Source organism: Periplaneta americana, chromosome 9 (assembly GCF_040183065.1).
Source record: "Periplaneta americana isolate PAMFEO1 chromosome 9, P.americana_PAMFEO1_priV1, whole genome shotgun sequence".
NCBI classification, from domain to species: domain Eukaryota; kingdom Metazoa; phylum Arthropoda; class Insecta; order Blattodea; family Blattidae; genus Periplaneta; species Periplaneta americana.
Genome location: NC_091125.1, coordinates 128,220,543 through 128,236,628, shown reverse-complemented (window position 1 = coordinate 128,236,628; position 16,086 = coordinate 128,220,543). Strand labels below are relative to the sequence as shown.

Below are 16,086 nucleotides of genomic sequence, written 5' to 3'. Positions count from 1 at the left end.
TTATCTTTCCCTTATTCTCTTTGTATTCCCCTTTTTTTTCTGTTTCCCTAGTTCTTTCTCTTCCCCTTGTTCTCATGTATTCCCTTTGTTCTTCTTGTCTTTCCATTATTCTACTTGTCTTCACTTTGTTCTCTTTGCATTTCCCTCGTTCTTTCTACCTTCCCCTTGTTCTCCTTGTATCCCCTTCTTCTTGCTTCCTGCCATCCTTACATTCTCCTTGTTCTCGTTAAATTTTTTATACCACCCATAAGTATTCTACGTAAAGATTTGTGACATGGTAAAACTATGCCCCTGTCGATAGGTGATTGCATCCATACGTAGTTTAAAAAAAAAAAACCGTAAATATATCATTTGTTTTTCGTTTAACATCAGTTTTGTAATATTTTTCCATCACAAGTTATTATTATTATTATTATTACTGGACACTGGACACTGGAAAGTTTTCTTTTCTCAATCGTACTATCAAGGACTGGAATGCTTTACCTGCGGACTTACTAAAGGCTTTACCAATAACCAAAAATGTATTTAAAAATAGGCTTAAGGACTTTACTAATAGACGGTAGTATATTATACACACTAGTTAAAGGGTGTAATTGATATCTTGTTATTTGAAGTGTTCTATCAGTGAGGAAGTGTGTTGTGTCAGTGAAGTGTGTAGTGTCAGTAAAGTCTATTGTGTAAGTGAAGTGTGTTGGTGCCAGTGAAGTGGTTGTGCAAAGTATTCGAACAGTGAAATGGTTAGAAGTGTTAGTGAAATCAGGTAGAATCAGTGCAGTGAGTGAGTTGGCAGCGAAATAAGTGTAGTGCCGAAAGGTACTTGTGCAGATATGAACCTCGTGGGTCTTAGTTCGAGCTTAGGGTTAAGATGCAAATTAGATTTACTTTAAATGTTATTTTAAGTGACCATGCTTCATTTTAATTTAGGATAGTCCTTGTCATTAGTATTTTATTATTATTATTATTATTATTATTATTATTGTTGTTGTTGTTTTTATTAGTTGTGTTTATTATTAATTGCCATTATTGAGTGTAATTAGTTACCACTGCCACCGGGTATATACCCATTTGCAATGTGAATACATACATACATACATTATTATTATTATTATTATTATTATTATTAAGTTGGTTATTTAACGACGCTGTATCAACTACTAGGTTATTTAGCGTCAATGAATTGGTGATAGCGAGATGGTATTGGCGAGATGAGGCCGAGGATTCGCCTTAGATTACCTGGCATTCATCTTACGGTTGGGGAAAACCTCGGAAAAAACCCAACCAGGTAATCAGCCCAAGCGGGGATCGAACTCGCGCCCGAGCGTAACTTCAGACCGGCAGGCAAGCGCCTTAACCGACTGAGCCACGTCGGTGACTTTATTATTATTATTATTATTATTATTATTATTATTATTGTTATTATTATTATATTTTTAAATATTATCTAAATTTTCTCGATAACATCTTGATTTCCACAATAATAAAATAGTTATTCTCTGCAATTTTATCTCTCCTGATATGAATTGGTCATCTGGTTGTGCTAATGATATTCATTACTTCGCTAAAATTAAGAATTTAACCCTAGAAATCAGGTAGATGAAATAATTCTTGTCTTATCTAAATCAAATTGTACCAGTAATTGAAACGCAGGGACAAATTGATTCAATATATTTCGATTTCAGTAAAGCTTTCGATATACTGTAGTTCCGCACTATATCCTTTCTGTAAGCTACGTAAACTGCGGGATACAGAGAACATACAAGCCATGTGACAGTGAAGACCGTTGCCTCTTTACATCAGTGATCTCAAGGTTAAGGGACTCGTACCGATAAAACAGAAAACTCACACAGCATCATAATATCTTTAAAATGTTTCACATCATATAATTAAAAATTAAAAACGAGAGACAGGATTATAGGATACTCAGATATCGATGTGAGTTGTGCGTAATTTATATCAATCTCCTTCAGTTAGGTACAACCAAAATTTTACTGTACAGTATAAGCAAACTTAGTTACACAAGTTTCAAATAAATTGCAATTAAGAGAAGATATAATATATTATGCAACCAGCCTATAACGGTAGCAATTAAGACACGAGTATGTTGATGAAACGAGCGTAAGCTAGTTTCATAATTTTCATACGAGCAACTTAATTACCAATATGGGCAAGCTGCATACGACTATTTTTGTTCGACCGTAATTAAATGTCTAAGTTTTGAGTTTTCACAGATATCTTACCTTATTACTTCAGTGATAATGAAATGATGAACATGCGTGTATTTTCAGCGTGTTCTCAACTATTGCAACAGATGGCGTGAGTGTGAGCGTCTTTTCAGAGTGTTCCCGAGTAGTGCAACAGATGGCAGGCCGTATTTATTGATTTTATGCAGGATATGTATATTTTAATCTCAAAGCAACACACATTAAAACACAAGAAATGAACTCAATTTATTGTAATATTAAAATTAACATGAACAGAATTTATTTTACTTTAAATACGAGTAGGTACATGTTGTTGATTGTGCAGTTTGTGAAATTTATCTTTGGAATGGCTCCTAGTGGAATGTTTGAAGTTGGGTTAAATGTTTTATTTGAGTGATTCGATCAATGTCACTTTCAAAACTCGGGCCTGCCATTTTGGTTGGATTGGTGCTCTCAAAGCTTGCGGGATATTGCGCGTACGATATTAATCAATATTGCATATGTTTTGTTGGAAATTTATAGTTGCATTAACATAATGAATAGCAGTATTTCAATGTATATGATTAAGATACAGTTATGTCACATGTAATGAGCGTATTATAATATGGTCGAGCAAAAAATTATTTTCCTTACACGCCATGAAAGCACAAAATAAATTAAAAAGTCATTTTCTATAGTATAAATGAGTTATTGTATTACGTCTAGATATGAATATATTGACGAAAACATAGGGATTTGGCCACTGGCGTAGCTCAGGCGGTAGCGCGTTTTCCTGCTGATCCGGAGTTGCGCTCGGGCGTGGGTTCGATTCCCGCTTGGGCTGATTACCTGGTTGGGTTTTATCCAAGGTTTTACCCATCTGTAGGGGAGAGTTGGGTAGTTTCGGACATCGGGTAATATCGGACAGTGCGTTTCTTTCATCTACCAGAGATGGTAGTACCTGAATGACATGGTTATGTAACTGTATGCGACATCACAGAAACGTAACCATGTCATTCAGGTAATATCATCTGGTTGTAGATGAAAGAAACTCACTGTCCGATATTACCCGATGTCCGATACTACCCAACTCTCCCCTAAGGCTAATATCAGGTAATCTATGTCGAATCCTCGGCCTCATCTCGCCAAATGCCATCTCATAATCACCAATTCAATCGGTGCTAAATAACCCAGTAGTTGATACACCATAGTTAAATAACTAATTAAAAAACGTAGGGATTCGTCAGCTTTTATATACTATAGTACCCTAACACGATTCCTAAAGAAAAAAAAATTGGAAGTAGGCCTATTTGTTTCCACTACAAAATATATTCTTTTACTTCGTGTTACTTTCTGTCTCCATCGAGCTCGAAGAAACACGCTCATGCTCAAGATCGTTATTTGGCACCGATCCCATTCGTCTGACAGCAAAAGTGTGAGCTGCAATTACTCGGTAGCGTATCCCACACTTTCATCAAGAGGGAATGCGCATGCAAATACCAAGAACAATGTAAACAGTTGACTGGTGTGAAGTAGAGCGCTCTTGGCGACAGGAACAATTGAGGAGCTTTCACAAAAACCGGTCTATCGATGTTTACAAGTCCCAGTGAGCTACTTCAACGAGTATCTTTGTAATCATTCGCGCGACCACCGCAGGAGCGCAGCCTGACGTACTTAAACGTGTTACCACATTCAGTGAACCTAGGTCAATTCGAAAGACCAGTATAATCGCGGTAGTGTGTTTAATTTAAGTGCAGAAAGTTCGAACTTATATTTTAGTACAAATGTAACTTTATTTTATAAGACAGAATACAGGCATTTTCAAAATCTATGAATTCGGTTAATTAAAGAAAACATAATATTGCCGTTCTAATACATTTTAAATTCTATGGCTGTCGACCAATTAAGAAGACCTACATAATTTAATAGCAATAGTGTAGAAAATTCAAGCTTAAATCTTTTACGCAACAACAGCTTCTTTCAATAAGATTTTATAAAATAAATTTTCAAACTCTGTGGATTTCTGTTAATTAAACAATTGGACATATCCTTAACTAGTAAAAAAAACAGCTTTCAGATTGCAGCGCCGTCGTTACGTGTAGAGTAATAATTAAATTATAACTTTTTTTTTCAGTTTCAATTACTGTATAACATATGTTAAAGGCATTTACAAACTCTATGAACTTAAATTAGTTCAACGAAGACTATAGTAACGTTAATTGGCACTAGTAGCGTATTGATGTGTGACATCGAATTTAATCAACATTCAAGAATTCAAGATACAGACGCAAAATAATGTCAGTAATTGCAATAATTACAATAAGTTGCGAACCTGAAGTTTACTTCACAGCAATAGCTTCATTTTATAATATAATATATGTTAAAGCGTTTTCAAACTCCATATTCTTTGATTAATCAACATACACAAACCTAGCATTAACTGAAAACATTAGAGCGTTAACAAATTCAATTAACCTCGATCAATTAAGAAATAAATTAATTGAGCGCGTTGGTATGCTAAATTTTAAAGTAACTACCCCTGAAATTCAAGTAGGCCTATATAGTCTTTTTCGTAGGTGGCATTGCAAATCTAAAGAACTCGATTTAAGTTTATAGAAAATGACGTAGCATTAACCAGCAATTGTTTCGTGTTTTGTAATTCATTTCTGAAACATTATTCTTATGTAGGCCTAATATAGAAAATCTAACGTATTCTATAATTTTGCTTTTATCTTAATTTCGTAAAATTACAGGAACGTAGTGAACAATCCAGTCAACAATTTCTTACGTATTGTATCTCACTATAAATTTTAATTTTCTCTCTTCTCATAAATTTTAACCTATGTTCCTCCTTAATATTCTACTTCCTTGCGTAACATGGATGTTATACTCTCCGCTTCCTTCTTACCGGTTCAATCCATGGCTCTGTTGCCAGATCGAATTTATTTGCATCTATGGTTTCTTTCCGGTGGGAATTTTGAGAGTTATGAATATCCCGTATACTGCCGTACACATTTACACTTATAAGTACATTTGTAGTATTCTAAACTATCGATAAAGTGTATTTATCTTTAAGAAATACAATTATAAATCTTAGGATATTTACATTTTTTTTTACTGATCTATTGGAAATGTGTTTCTAAGTTAGGGGCATACCATTTCAAAACTCGTTCTGAGTAATGAATATAAAAAATAGTACAATTCTAATATAGTGAGATAATTCATACGGCTGATTTTGGTAGGTATAGGTTTACGTGAGATTTAGCCAAATAACATAATCTCTTTAAACATAACATTAATATAGACCTGTATCAAGCTATGAAGAATATCATAAAGTTTCGTTCAAAGAAAACGTAGTGTCAACTTAATGTAATATTGATTTGTCATTTAAACTGTAATACATTATTCTTATTGTTTTGATATTATGTTTGCAACAAAACTAATAAACAATGACTTACATATTTTTAAACATTTTTCGAAAAGCTATTAGTCGACGGTAGCGCCGAGTTTCAGTTCAGCTCACGACACCCACGCAATATTAGAGTTCGTTATCGCTTTTCTCTGAATTTTTTAAACTGTGAAATATTGAAATTACTTTACATATGGTAAGTTTATATTATTATTATTATTATTATTATTATTATTATTATTATTATTATTATTATTATTATTTATTATTATTATTATTATTATTATTATTATTATTATTGTTATTATTATATTAATTGTCCAAGTAATAAGTAATTTTCCTGCAGCCTAAACCTAACTTTATTTCTCCATTCTTTTCTGTTATGAGCATCTCCTCTATTAACTATCCTCTTTCACACATTCTTTCATACACTGTTCTCTAGGTTTTTCCAGTCCAACATCATTCTCAGTATTTTGTCAATTGTCATTTTTTTCACATGCCCGAACCATTTTTAATCTCCTTTCTTCAATCAACTCTACTATCTTCTTATCTACCTTCATAACTTCTCTGATTTCTACATTATTATTATTATTATTATTATTATTATTATTATTATTATTATTATCATTAGTCACGCGCCGTGGCGTCGTGGTCTAAGGCATCCTGCCTAGGACTCGCATTACGGAATGCGCGCTGGTTCGAGTCCTCATGGGGGAAGAAATTTTCTCATGAAATTTCGGCCAATGTATGGGATCGGTGCCCACCCAGCATCGTGATGCACTTGGGAAGCTACGAAAGGTAGCGAAATTCGGTTACGAAAGCCAGCTATAACGGCTGGGAAGATCATCGTGCTAACCACACGATACCTTCATTCTGGTTGAATGATCGTCCACTTCTGCTTCGGCATGTGGACGTGATGCCAGCAGACAGCTGGTCGGTCATGGTCCTTCATGGTCTGTTGTGCCTCGGATTATTATTATTATTATTATTATTATTATTATTATTATTATTATTTATTGATATTCTTATTATTACTATTGTTATTATTTTTGTTATTTCTAGGCTATTATTATTATTATTATTATTATCATCATCATCATCATCATCACCATAATCTGATAAAAGTAAACTGCCTTCGATTTCCACAATTGAATGTGTGTTACTGTTATAATGTTATAATTATTACTATTATTATCTTAATTATGTTATACTGTAGTTTTCGTCTTTGATACAAATTTACAGACTTCATCTGTAGCAGATAAGGAGGAACATGATATTTCTAACTCCAGAAGATTTTCAGAAAATTTCAAACTATTTTACAGAAACTGGTGGTAACTAGGCCTATTTCCTATACTTACTTTTCCTGCAAGCCTTACTGTGGTAATATTTATTTATTTATCTATTTATTTATTTGTTTATTTATTTATTTATTTAATCTGACAGGATTAAGGCCATAAGGCCTTCTCTTCCATCCTACCAGATTCTGTAAGTTTTAATCAATGCGTTACTACTGCCACTGCTGCTGCTGCTGCTGCTGCCGCCACTGCTACCGTCACCGCCACCGCCACCACCGTCGCCACCGCCGCCACCACAACCACCACCACCACCACCACCACCACCACCACCACCACCACCACTACATTTGTTGCTAATTTAAAAGCTGCTTTCCAACCTTAAACTCTCCAGTGATACCTCTCGGACATTTGGGGTTCCGAAATAACATCTTTTTGCATAAGAGAATTACCAACCCTATCCTGGAGCACTAAGCTCCCTTGTTTATGTACTCTGGAAGGGAACTTTAGCGCAGGATGCCTCGGGTACCTCAGGAATGCCAAATCCTATACTTTCGTACGTGAGTCCCTAAAGGGATAATTTTGCGTTTAGTAATCGTTAACTATTGTAGGGGCTGATTTTTTTTTTCTTCTTCAACTTTTCACTTCGTATGTTTGCTATCAAACATTAGCTACAGCTAGAACTGTGAATGTTACAGAACACACCAATGGACATCCGCAGGTGTAGTCAAGTAGGCCTGTCCGACAAGGTGGCGCAGTTCAATAAGCAGGCCGACCAGCACCGCCAGAAACAGACCCGCAACCCTTTCAGTGCCGCAGAGGGAGCAGCACTCGACAAGCCTACACTCGACAAGAACGACCCCAACTACGGCAGGTAATAGTTTCACACGAAATTGTGTACGCTTTAGTGCAGAGGCAGTAGATGACACCAAAGGACGTACAAAAAAGTTGTCTCCACAGTGCGCCGAAGTTCAAGAGCGTTTATTCGGCGTTGCATGCTTGCAATTCATCTCAGTCTATTGTGAGTTACCGAAAGGATTATTCATTTGTGCGTAATGTATTGCAAGCTATTGTGTTTTTTTCTAATTGTTTGAGAACACTGAAGGGATAACTCATTCGTGCCTAATGTATTACAAGCTATTGTGTTCTAATTACTTGAGAACATTATACGTGGTGTAGTGCAAGCTATTGTGTTATTTTTATAGCTGGTTGGGAATTATGTATAACATAACGCAGTGGGTTTTTATAATATGCAAGAAGAGGCAGAAAATATACGACGAGTCATTTCGAATATTTGGCAAGAAGGATTAGTCGAGTATTTCAGAACGATCTTCGGAGATGTAAAAATGTATTGAAGCAGATGGATACACTTTGAAGATCTCTTGTGACATAGGTAAGATCAGCGCTTTTTTTCTAGAGGAAAAGGTGGCGGAAGCCTGTATAAAATTTATTGGAGCCGACGGGGAGATGAATATTGTGCACTGCACCGGGAATTCAAAGATTAAATTGTGTTAAATACAAATTGATCCTTATTTATTTTCACATTTTAATGCGCCTTTCAGAAGAAATACAAATTAAATGCATGTTAATGTGAATTGACTCAGTTTCGGTTAACAAAGTAATAAATGGGTTTGCAACAAAGACGTTTACCAAACTACATACCGGTACCTAAAGTATTAGAAGATTTTCAAAAGCATAGTCATTTCTTCAATATCTTTCCTAATATGCTCTTTCCTTGTGACGTCACGCAGCATGACATCCTTTAGCAAAATAAGGTTTAACACAGTTGTCAGGGTTGAAGCTGATCAAATGAGGCCCAACAATTATAATAAGAAGCAGGTTTCTCTAAATGTCAACTAGCAGGGATGATCTCAGTGAAGAGACGATGAAGTTGAGTAGGAGAAGCTTCACAATACCGGTACCTATATTGTTCTTTAGTCAACTGTCCGAAGACAGGTCTGAACCACACATGTGATACCAACATGACACCACTTATGAGGCATCTAGGCCCACAATATATTAACGAAACGAAATTTGAACATTTTATTCCTAGACATTGTTCAGTGACATTTCGTCCACATTATTTACGTCCACCATAAATTTTCGTCCAGTTGAGATTTTAGTCCACTATAATTTTATGTCCATAACAATTTTGTCCACCTGTTTATGTCAACTTATAAAAATCGTCCACTGTATGGTTTCGTCCACCATACTGAAAAGTTCTAAAATATTTTTGTGCATTGTATATAATTTTAATCCATATTTCTTAAGCCACAATATTTATGGTTCATGGAACAGATGCACTACAGGTACCGCCGTTAATATATCTCCTAAAAATAGGTCAACGGAAGTAGCAGTTCGAGAAATGAAATTATCGATACCTATTGTTTTAATAATTGAGAATCAAAGTTTGTTTGTTTACATATCACCATGGCGGGTATTTAAACACTACAAGGTCCAGGGAAAATATTAGCTTAAAAACTATAACGAATAATGAAAAGGTTTGGAGAAGGCAGTGACGTTACGTATTATTGAAATATATAAAAAATGAATTAATTTTATTAAATTGGCTATATTAGAATAACAATCGATAATATACTATTTCCAAATAAGAATATGACTCGATAATATCAAATAGGCTGGCGGTACTTATAATGCAGCTAAGCCAAATTAATTGCTAATTTAATTAAAGAAACATTTAAATAACATATTAATTATCCTATTTTCTATTTCCTCTTCATCCCTCTCTTCGGTATTGCACTGTACAACTTTAATCTGTAGTTGACGGAACTTCACCTCTATTCCTCCTTAACATACAGATATGAATATGTAGGCTACAGTATATTCCTATTTGTGACACAACGGACATTGCATAGTATATCACGATTTTCGCACCACCAATAGGATCGGTCTCCATTTTTGCTGAATGAGTGAAACTGATATTAAATGTAATTATAAACTATTTTATCTTCTGCCTTTAGACGAAGGAAGTAAATGAACCATTGTAATGCCTTTGAAATTGTACTATATAAATTTGATTCCTCATTAAGAGTTCTGGCACCAGATTTCACTACCACGGAAACAATAAAAAGCACATTAATAATGGTGAAATTGTTCTCTATTAACTACATGGATAAAATAAAATAAAAAATGGATAAAAAAATGTGGACCAAAGAAAATGGATAAAATATTTGTAGACCTATGATATTAATGGACAATATTGAAAATGGACGAATCCTTTATGGGAAAAAAAAGTGGCTGAAATGTCCGTGTACCGAATAAAGACGAACTATGTGACTGTGGACAATATAAAATGGACAAATTGACCTGGAATGGAACATTTTTCGGGTTTTTGTTGGAAAATACAGTAATTATAACAATAAAATATGGGTAGGATGCATCGAAGAGACAGCTACAAGTTTTATGCGTGAATACGTCGCTGATAAAATTGCTTTTAAGATAAACATCTGCAGTGACAACATTGACAACATTTCTTCTTTCCAGATACTCTAAAAAATCGATATATCTTCGCTGTGCTGGGACTCCTGGGAGTAGCCATCTCGTATGCATGGAAAGTAAACATGTCGGTTGCTATAGTAACCATTTAGTTTGCTACCCATTGCTTATACGACTGCTCCCATTTGCGCTGCATATGCCTCGACGTTGTGAATTTTCTCACTTCATTCGACTTTATTCTCGAATTTTTCCAATTTAACTTGTCGACTGCTAATTGTTTCTCACTAGAGATTGTAGCTTGATTCGTTATGAATCATTTTACACCACTGTGAACTTTCTATCGCTTTGCATTTTCGAGTTACACTTTACACTGCCTCGGCTGCTACGCGATCCGTCAATTCGCGCATCAACTTTTCCCTTCACTCACTCCAACTCAAGGTCATGTTGGATACATTTATCTTTCGTCTGATGGTCACCGTTTACTTCATTGGAATATGTCGTGTAGTTTAGAAATTATAGGCGCGACAAAATTAGCATTTAGTGGCATATGTTTTGGTCTCTTCCACGCTCATATTTCACTACTCAATCAATATGGATTTCCGACGCAAACTTATTTAACAAAAAATATTTATTCTGGTTCCCTCCATCATTCCTATAAATTTTGGCATGGAATTTTTGAAGATTCTGTATATGAACGAATCTGTATTCAGTATTGTATACTCAGCTGTTTTGTTTCTATAACTGTTGGTCCCATGCAGTGGCTGAGTGATCAGACCTTGAACTTGTCATTCCATTTACATTGAAAATCCATAATGACACTTATGGCGGACAAGGCTGTAGTTGGGGTTTTTCTCGGGGTTCTCCCGTTTCCCCATGTTAGGCATCTACATTATTCCGTCAACATTTTCTCCACTTCATCAGCATTCGATAGCATTCCCCGAATGCACGGAGGGGGCTGGCCTTCGGACGATGGGAGTTGCCTGCTCGAAACCTGGGTATGCAGCGAACCTTAGTGTAATCAGCCGGTGTGGGTTTGGGAATGCGCTTAGCTGACAACTGAATTACCAAGGCAGCTTACGGAACAAGTAGCCATGGAATTCCCTAGAGTTGGTACAGACACCTGTGTATTAGAATTTTGGCAGTAAAAATGGCAAATGACCAGGGATCCGTAACTTCGCAAAGACATTTTTGGGGACGTAAGCAATGCTTCAATGTCTCCAATCTAGTTCCGGGCATAGAGGGGAAGTGAAAGGGTAGGCAGAAACCCCCGTTCATGTCCTCTTCTCTCATATCGCCCTAGAAACAAACGCACAGTAAGGCATTTTGCATCAGTGATGGATTTTAGGCGATCAGCGAGAGCCGAAATTTCGTAAAAGCTGTGATGCCTGCCTTATACAATCCGTTTTTGAACAATGCTTACCTTCCTGTCTGTTCGTATCCGACCAAAACAATACTGCCTCAGTCGGGGAAGGTGGAGTGGGGAGTTAAGGGGTAGTATGCAGTGACTCGATTGAGGTATTAATGCCCAGACCTGCTCCAGTCGAAACTTCGTTGCTATAGCTCGCGCAAGGAACGATTACTGAAAAGCAATGGTGGCGTTGCTGTCTGTTTTGACGTGTGTATGTAGGCACGCCGAGGGGGGAGAGATGCGGGCCGATGGAAGTACTGTCTTTCCCAAAAAGATGAACAAATGTGGACATCGCTGTGGAAATAAAGAACGTAGCAAGAGAAAAATTCGAAGCTAATTAAACGCGCAACATATGTTTACGAATGAAATAATAATACCGTGCGATACAATACACGTATTCACATGCAATGGAACAAACTAAAGTCGTAATGTAACTATCACAATGCAAGACTGATTCTATCGATGTCATTTCTCTTCCGATTGTACTCTTGAATATCATTCAAGCTATCTCGTGACCTTTCCTGTCGCTCGCTCTTCCTTATCGCAGTGTTTCATTCGCATTCCTTCCGTTGGTATTCCCTGCTTGCGAGACCTATACATAGTGACCCAAGATTCAAATTTTTGTTCAGCGTCGTAACTTTTTCACCAGGATATTCAAAGAATGGGTATTACAAAGGGTTTGGGTATAACAGCGATAACGGGAAAGTTTAACAACACACGGTGTTATTACTGGTCCACAACGCGACATATAATTTATATAGTCTTGCAAAAAAAATTTTGCTAAATCGTCTCCGAGATCTGTTGTCAGAGTATCACCAACAGACAGCATCTTGCATAAGAAATTCCAATTAATTGTTTTGTTCCCCGCATTGTGTGATCGCTGTTCTCGCTCCCATCCAGTCCGCATTTTCCTCTCATTCATTTAACTTTTTCATGTTTCGTCGATTGTAAAACAGGAAATTGATACAAGTGTCACTTTGTGTACAGGCCGGTTGCTGGCTCAAAGACAGACATGCGAGGAAAGAAGGCGCATACCCACATCAGCAAGGAAGTCCTGCAGCTGTGCCAAATAATCTACGAGAACGGCGAACCAATTGAGGAGATGACTGAAGACGGACGTAATCAGATAGTTATCAGCTTCGGAGAGCTCTTCCAGGTACATTACTGTCTTCTAGATTCAGTGGTGTGCTGGTGATATTTAAATCAAGCCACTTGCATTTGTTTGGTCAAAAAGCAGACCGTGTACAGTTGTTCCACTCTCAAAACATTCTGCATGTCTATTTATTTTTTGCGTTATTTTACGACGCTGTATCAACATCTCAGGTTATTTAGCGTCTGAATGAAATGAAGGTGATAATGCCGGTGAAATGAATCCGGGGTCCAGCACCGAAAGTTACCCAGCATTTGCTCGTATTGGGTTGAGGGAAAACCTCGGAAAAACCTCAACCAGGTAACTTGTCCCGACCGGGATTTGAACCCGGGCCATCTGGTTTCGCGGCCAGACGCGCTGACCGTTACTCTACAGGTGTGGACTGCATGTCTATAAATAATAAAATGCTGCCTGCAAAACTGCAGAACATGTTTCAATATTAAAATGTTCAAGCTGTGTGCTGCTTATGAAGTTGAGGCTGCAGATAGTACAAACAAAATATCGCGTACTATAAACAAGCTACGCTCAGAAAAAAAACTATGTTGTCAACTCTTCGTTACTTATGTACCTAATTAAATGTATGTAAGCTAGAAATCAGAATACTGTACGAAATGGAACTATAAAAGTTGGAGATTTATCCTTCGAAGAGGTGGAAAAATTCAAATATCTTGGAGCAACAATAACAACACTCGGGAGGAAATTAAATCCAGAATAAATATGGGAAATGCCTGTTATTATTCGGTTGAGAAGCTTTTGTCCTCCAGCCTGCTGTCAAAAAATCTGAAAATTAGAATTTATAAAACAGTTATATTACCGGTTGTTCTGTATATCTGTGAAACTTGGACTCTCACTTTGAGAGAGGAACAGAGATTGAGGGTTTTTGAGAATAAGGTGCTTAGGAAAATATTTGGGGCTAAAAGGGATGAAGTTACAGGAGAATGGAGAAAGTTACACAACGCAGAGCTGCACGCATTTTATCCTTCACCTGACATAATTAGGAACATTAAATCCAGACGTTTGAGACGGGCAGGGCATGTAGCACGTATGGGCGAATCCAGAAATACATATAGAGTGTTAGTTGGGTGGACAGAGGGGAAAAGACTTTTGGGGAGGCCGAGACGTAGATGGGAAGATAATATTAAAATGGATTTGAGGGAGGTGGAATATGATGGTAGAGACTGGATTAATCTTGCTCAGGATAGGGACCAATGGCGGGCTTATGTGAGGGCGGAAATGAACCTCCGGGTTCCTTAAAAGCCATAAGTAAGTAAGTAAGCTAGAAATAAGCAGTAAGCTACTTAACAACAGGGCTTTATGAGATGGAAGACTCACGAACTACCGTATGTAACGATAATAATTTATGTATGTTTTTGTGTGAAAACTGAGTTGTTGGGGATAATTCGAAGAATACTTCATAAGAAATTCCTTAATATTGGCTGGTATAGCTCAGTGGTAAAATATTCGACTGCAGATCGAGAGGTTCCGGTTCAAGACCATCCTATTTTTTTATAATTACATTTAATTCTTATTTGTTTCATACAGTTAATAAGAAATTAGTTGTTCAAGCTATTTATTTAATTTGTGCACATTTCCTAACTAAAGGCTGTAGGGTAGCTCAGTTGAAGGATGCACTGGAAGAAATGGTGAATGGGAGAAAATTTCGGGGCGGAAGAAAATGTCAGATTATATACAACATTAAGATATGTGTGTCGTAAATGAAGACGAAGAAGAAAGTAAAAAATAGGAAAGATTGGAGAATATTGTGTTCGCAGTGAAGGACCTGCCCTTAGGCAGAAAACTCTAAATGAATGAATAGATGAATAATATTATCGTTCATAATGGAATCGGACCAGTTCGGCCATATGAGATGAGATGAGATAAAGTGAGGTGAGGTGAGATGAAATATGATGAGGTGAGATGAGATGAGATGAGATGAGATGAGATGAGATGAGATGAGATGAGATGAGATGAGATGAGATGAGATGAGATGAGATGAGATGAGATGAGATGAGATGAGATGAGATGAGATGAGATGAGATGAGATGAGATGAGATGAGATGAGATGAGATGAGATTCAAAGTAAAAGCAGTCTATCCTCCTTTTATGTTTTCACACCCCCTAAATCCAAACCTTGTCAACCTAGTTATTAATGATAAATTGCAATTTTAAATGTAAGAACCATCTGTTTCAGATCTACACGAGTATCTCAAACAAGGTCGTTGGAGTTCTTCTCCGCGCAAGAAAACACAAGTTTGTTGATTTTGAAGGTGAAACGCTTTTCCAGGTGAGTGAAGGAAATTATTTCATTCTTATATTGTATATCTGACAATGGCAACACACGCAGCAACTACACTTTAATTAATCTCGGAAATGAGTAAGCTTACTTCTCGTCCTCGTTTCTTACTTCACACGACAAAACAAACAGAAGGATTCGTCGTCATGTTAATTATTTCAGTGATGTTATGTTTATTGCCTGAAGAGACCTAGAAACCTTTAACAATGGTCAGAAAGCCATACATTTAAAATTATTAGCTTTTCGCAAGGATTCTAGTTCCCGAACTTCATAAAGAGCAAACTACCGCTGAGATGGAGAAAATTCAAGGACAGGGTTGATTCTCACTGTCTCTAGATGTGACCAACTGAGATCTTCCTGAACTCTGCTACTCTGTCACGATTATAAATCGATTATACATTTAAGAACGCCTCGAGAAGAAACTCCCCTCTCTTGTACCTCTTCAGAAATTTCAGATTCATTTAAACTGTATTTCGGTTTAATTTTGTAATCTTTACCGTGCTAATATTTAGGACAGTGCTATATAATTTTTAATTTTGTAAGATATTTGTGACAAATTTAACTTCAAAATTTGAACTAAAAATTTTGTTAACCTCTTGTTTATGATTATATGAACCGTTCAGAGCAGAGTGGTGTAAGTCAAAAATGAGTAATGAGGGTTAAAGTAAACATTCTGTAAAATACAGCGCAACGTAGCATTCAATATTCAATTTATTTAAACTATTAGTAGTCAGTGGATAGCACGAAGGACATATTAACTGTTACTTTGCGCTGTATTTTACAAAATTTTTACTTTAAACCTCATTACCTAATTTTGACTTACACCATTTTCGCTCTGAACGGTTCATATATGATACAGCCTAAACAACAGTGACTCTATTCCTCAGATAAGAATCTT

At 36.4% G+C, this 16,086-nt stretch overlaps 1 protein-coding gene across 2 annotated transcripts in view; it reads left to right on the top strand.

Moving 5' to 3' along the window:
- The window catches only part of LOC138706484 (actin-binding Rho-activating protein-like), a 31,227-nt gene that overhangs the window by 11,200 nt on the left and 3,941 nt on the right, over window positions 1-16,086 (top strand). For both annotated transcript variants that reach the window (XM_069835828.1, XM_069835827.1), the window contains exons 2-4: window positions 7,580-7,755; window positions 12,733-12,901; window positions 15,087-15,179. In XM_069835828.1, coding sequence (XP_069691929.1) covers window positions 7,580-7,755; window positions 12,733-12,901; window positions 15,087-15,179 — 438 coding nt within the window. The remainder of the gene's footprint in view (window positions 1-7,579; window positions 7,756-12,732; window positions 12,902-15,086; window positions 15,180-16,086) is intronic.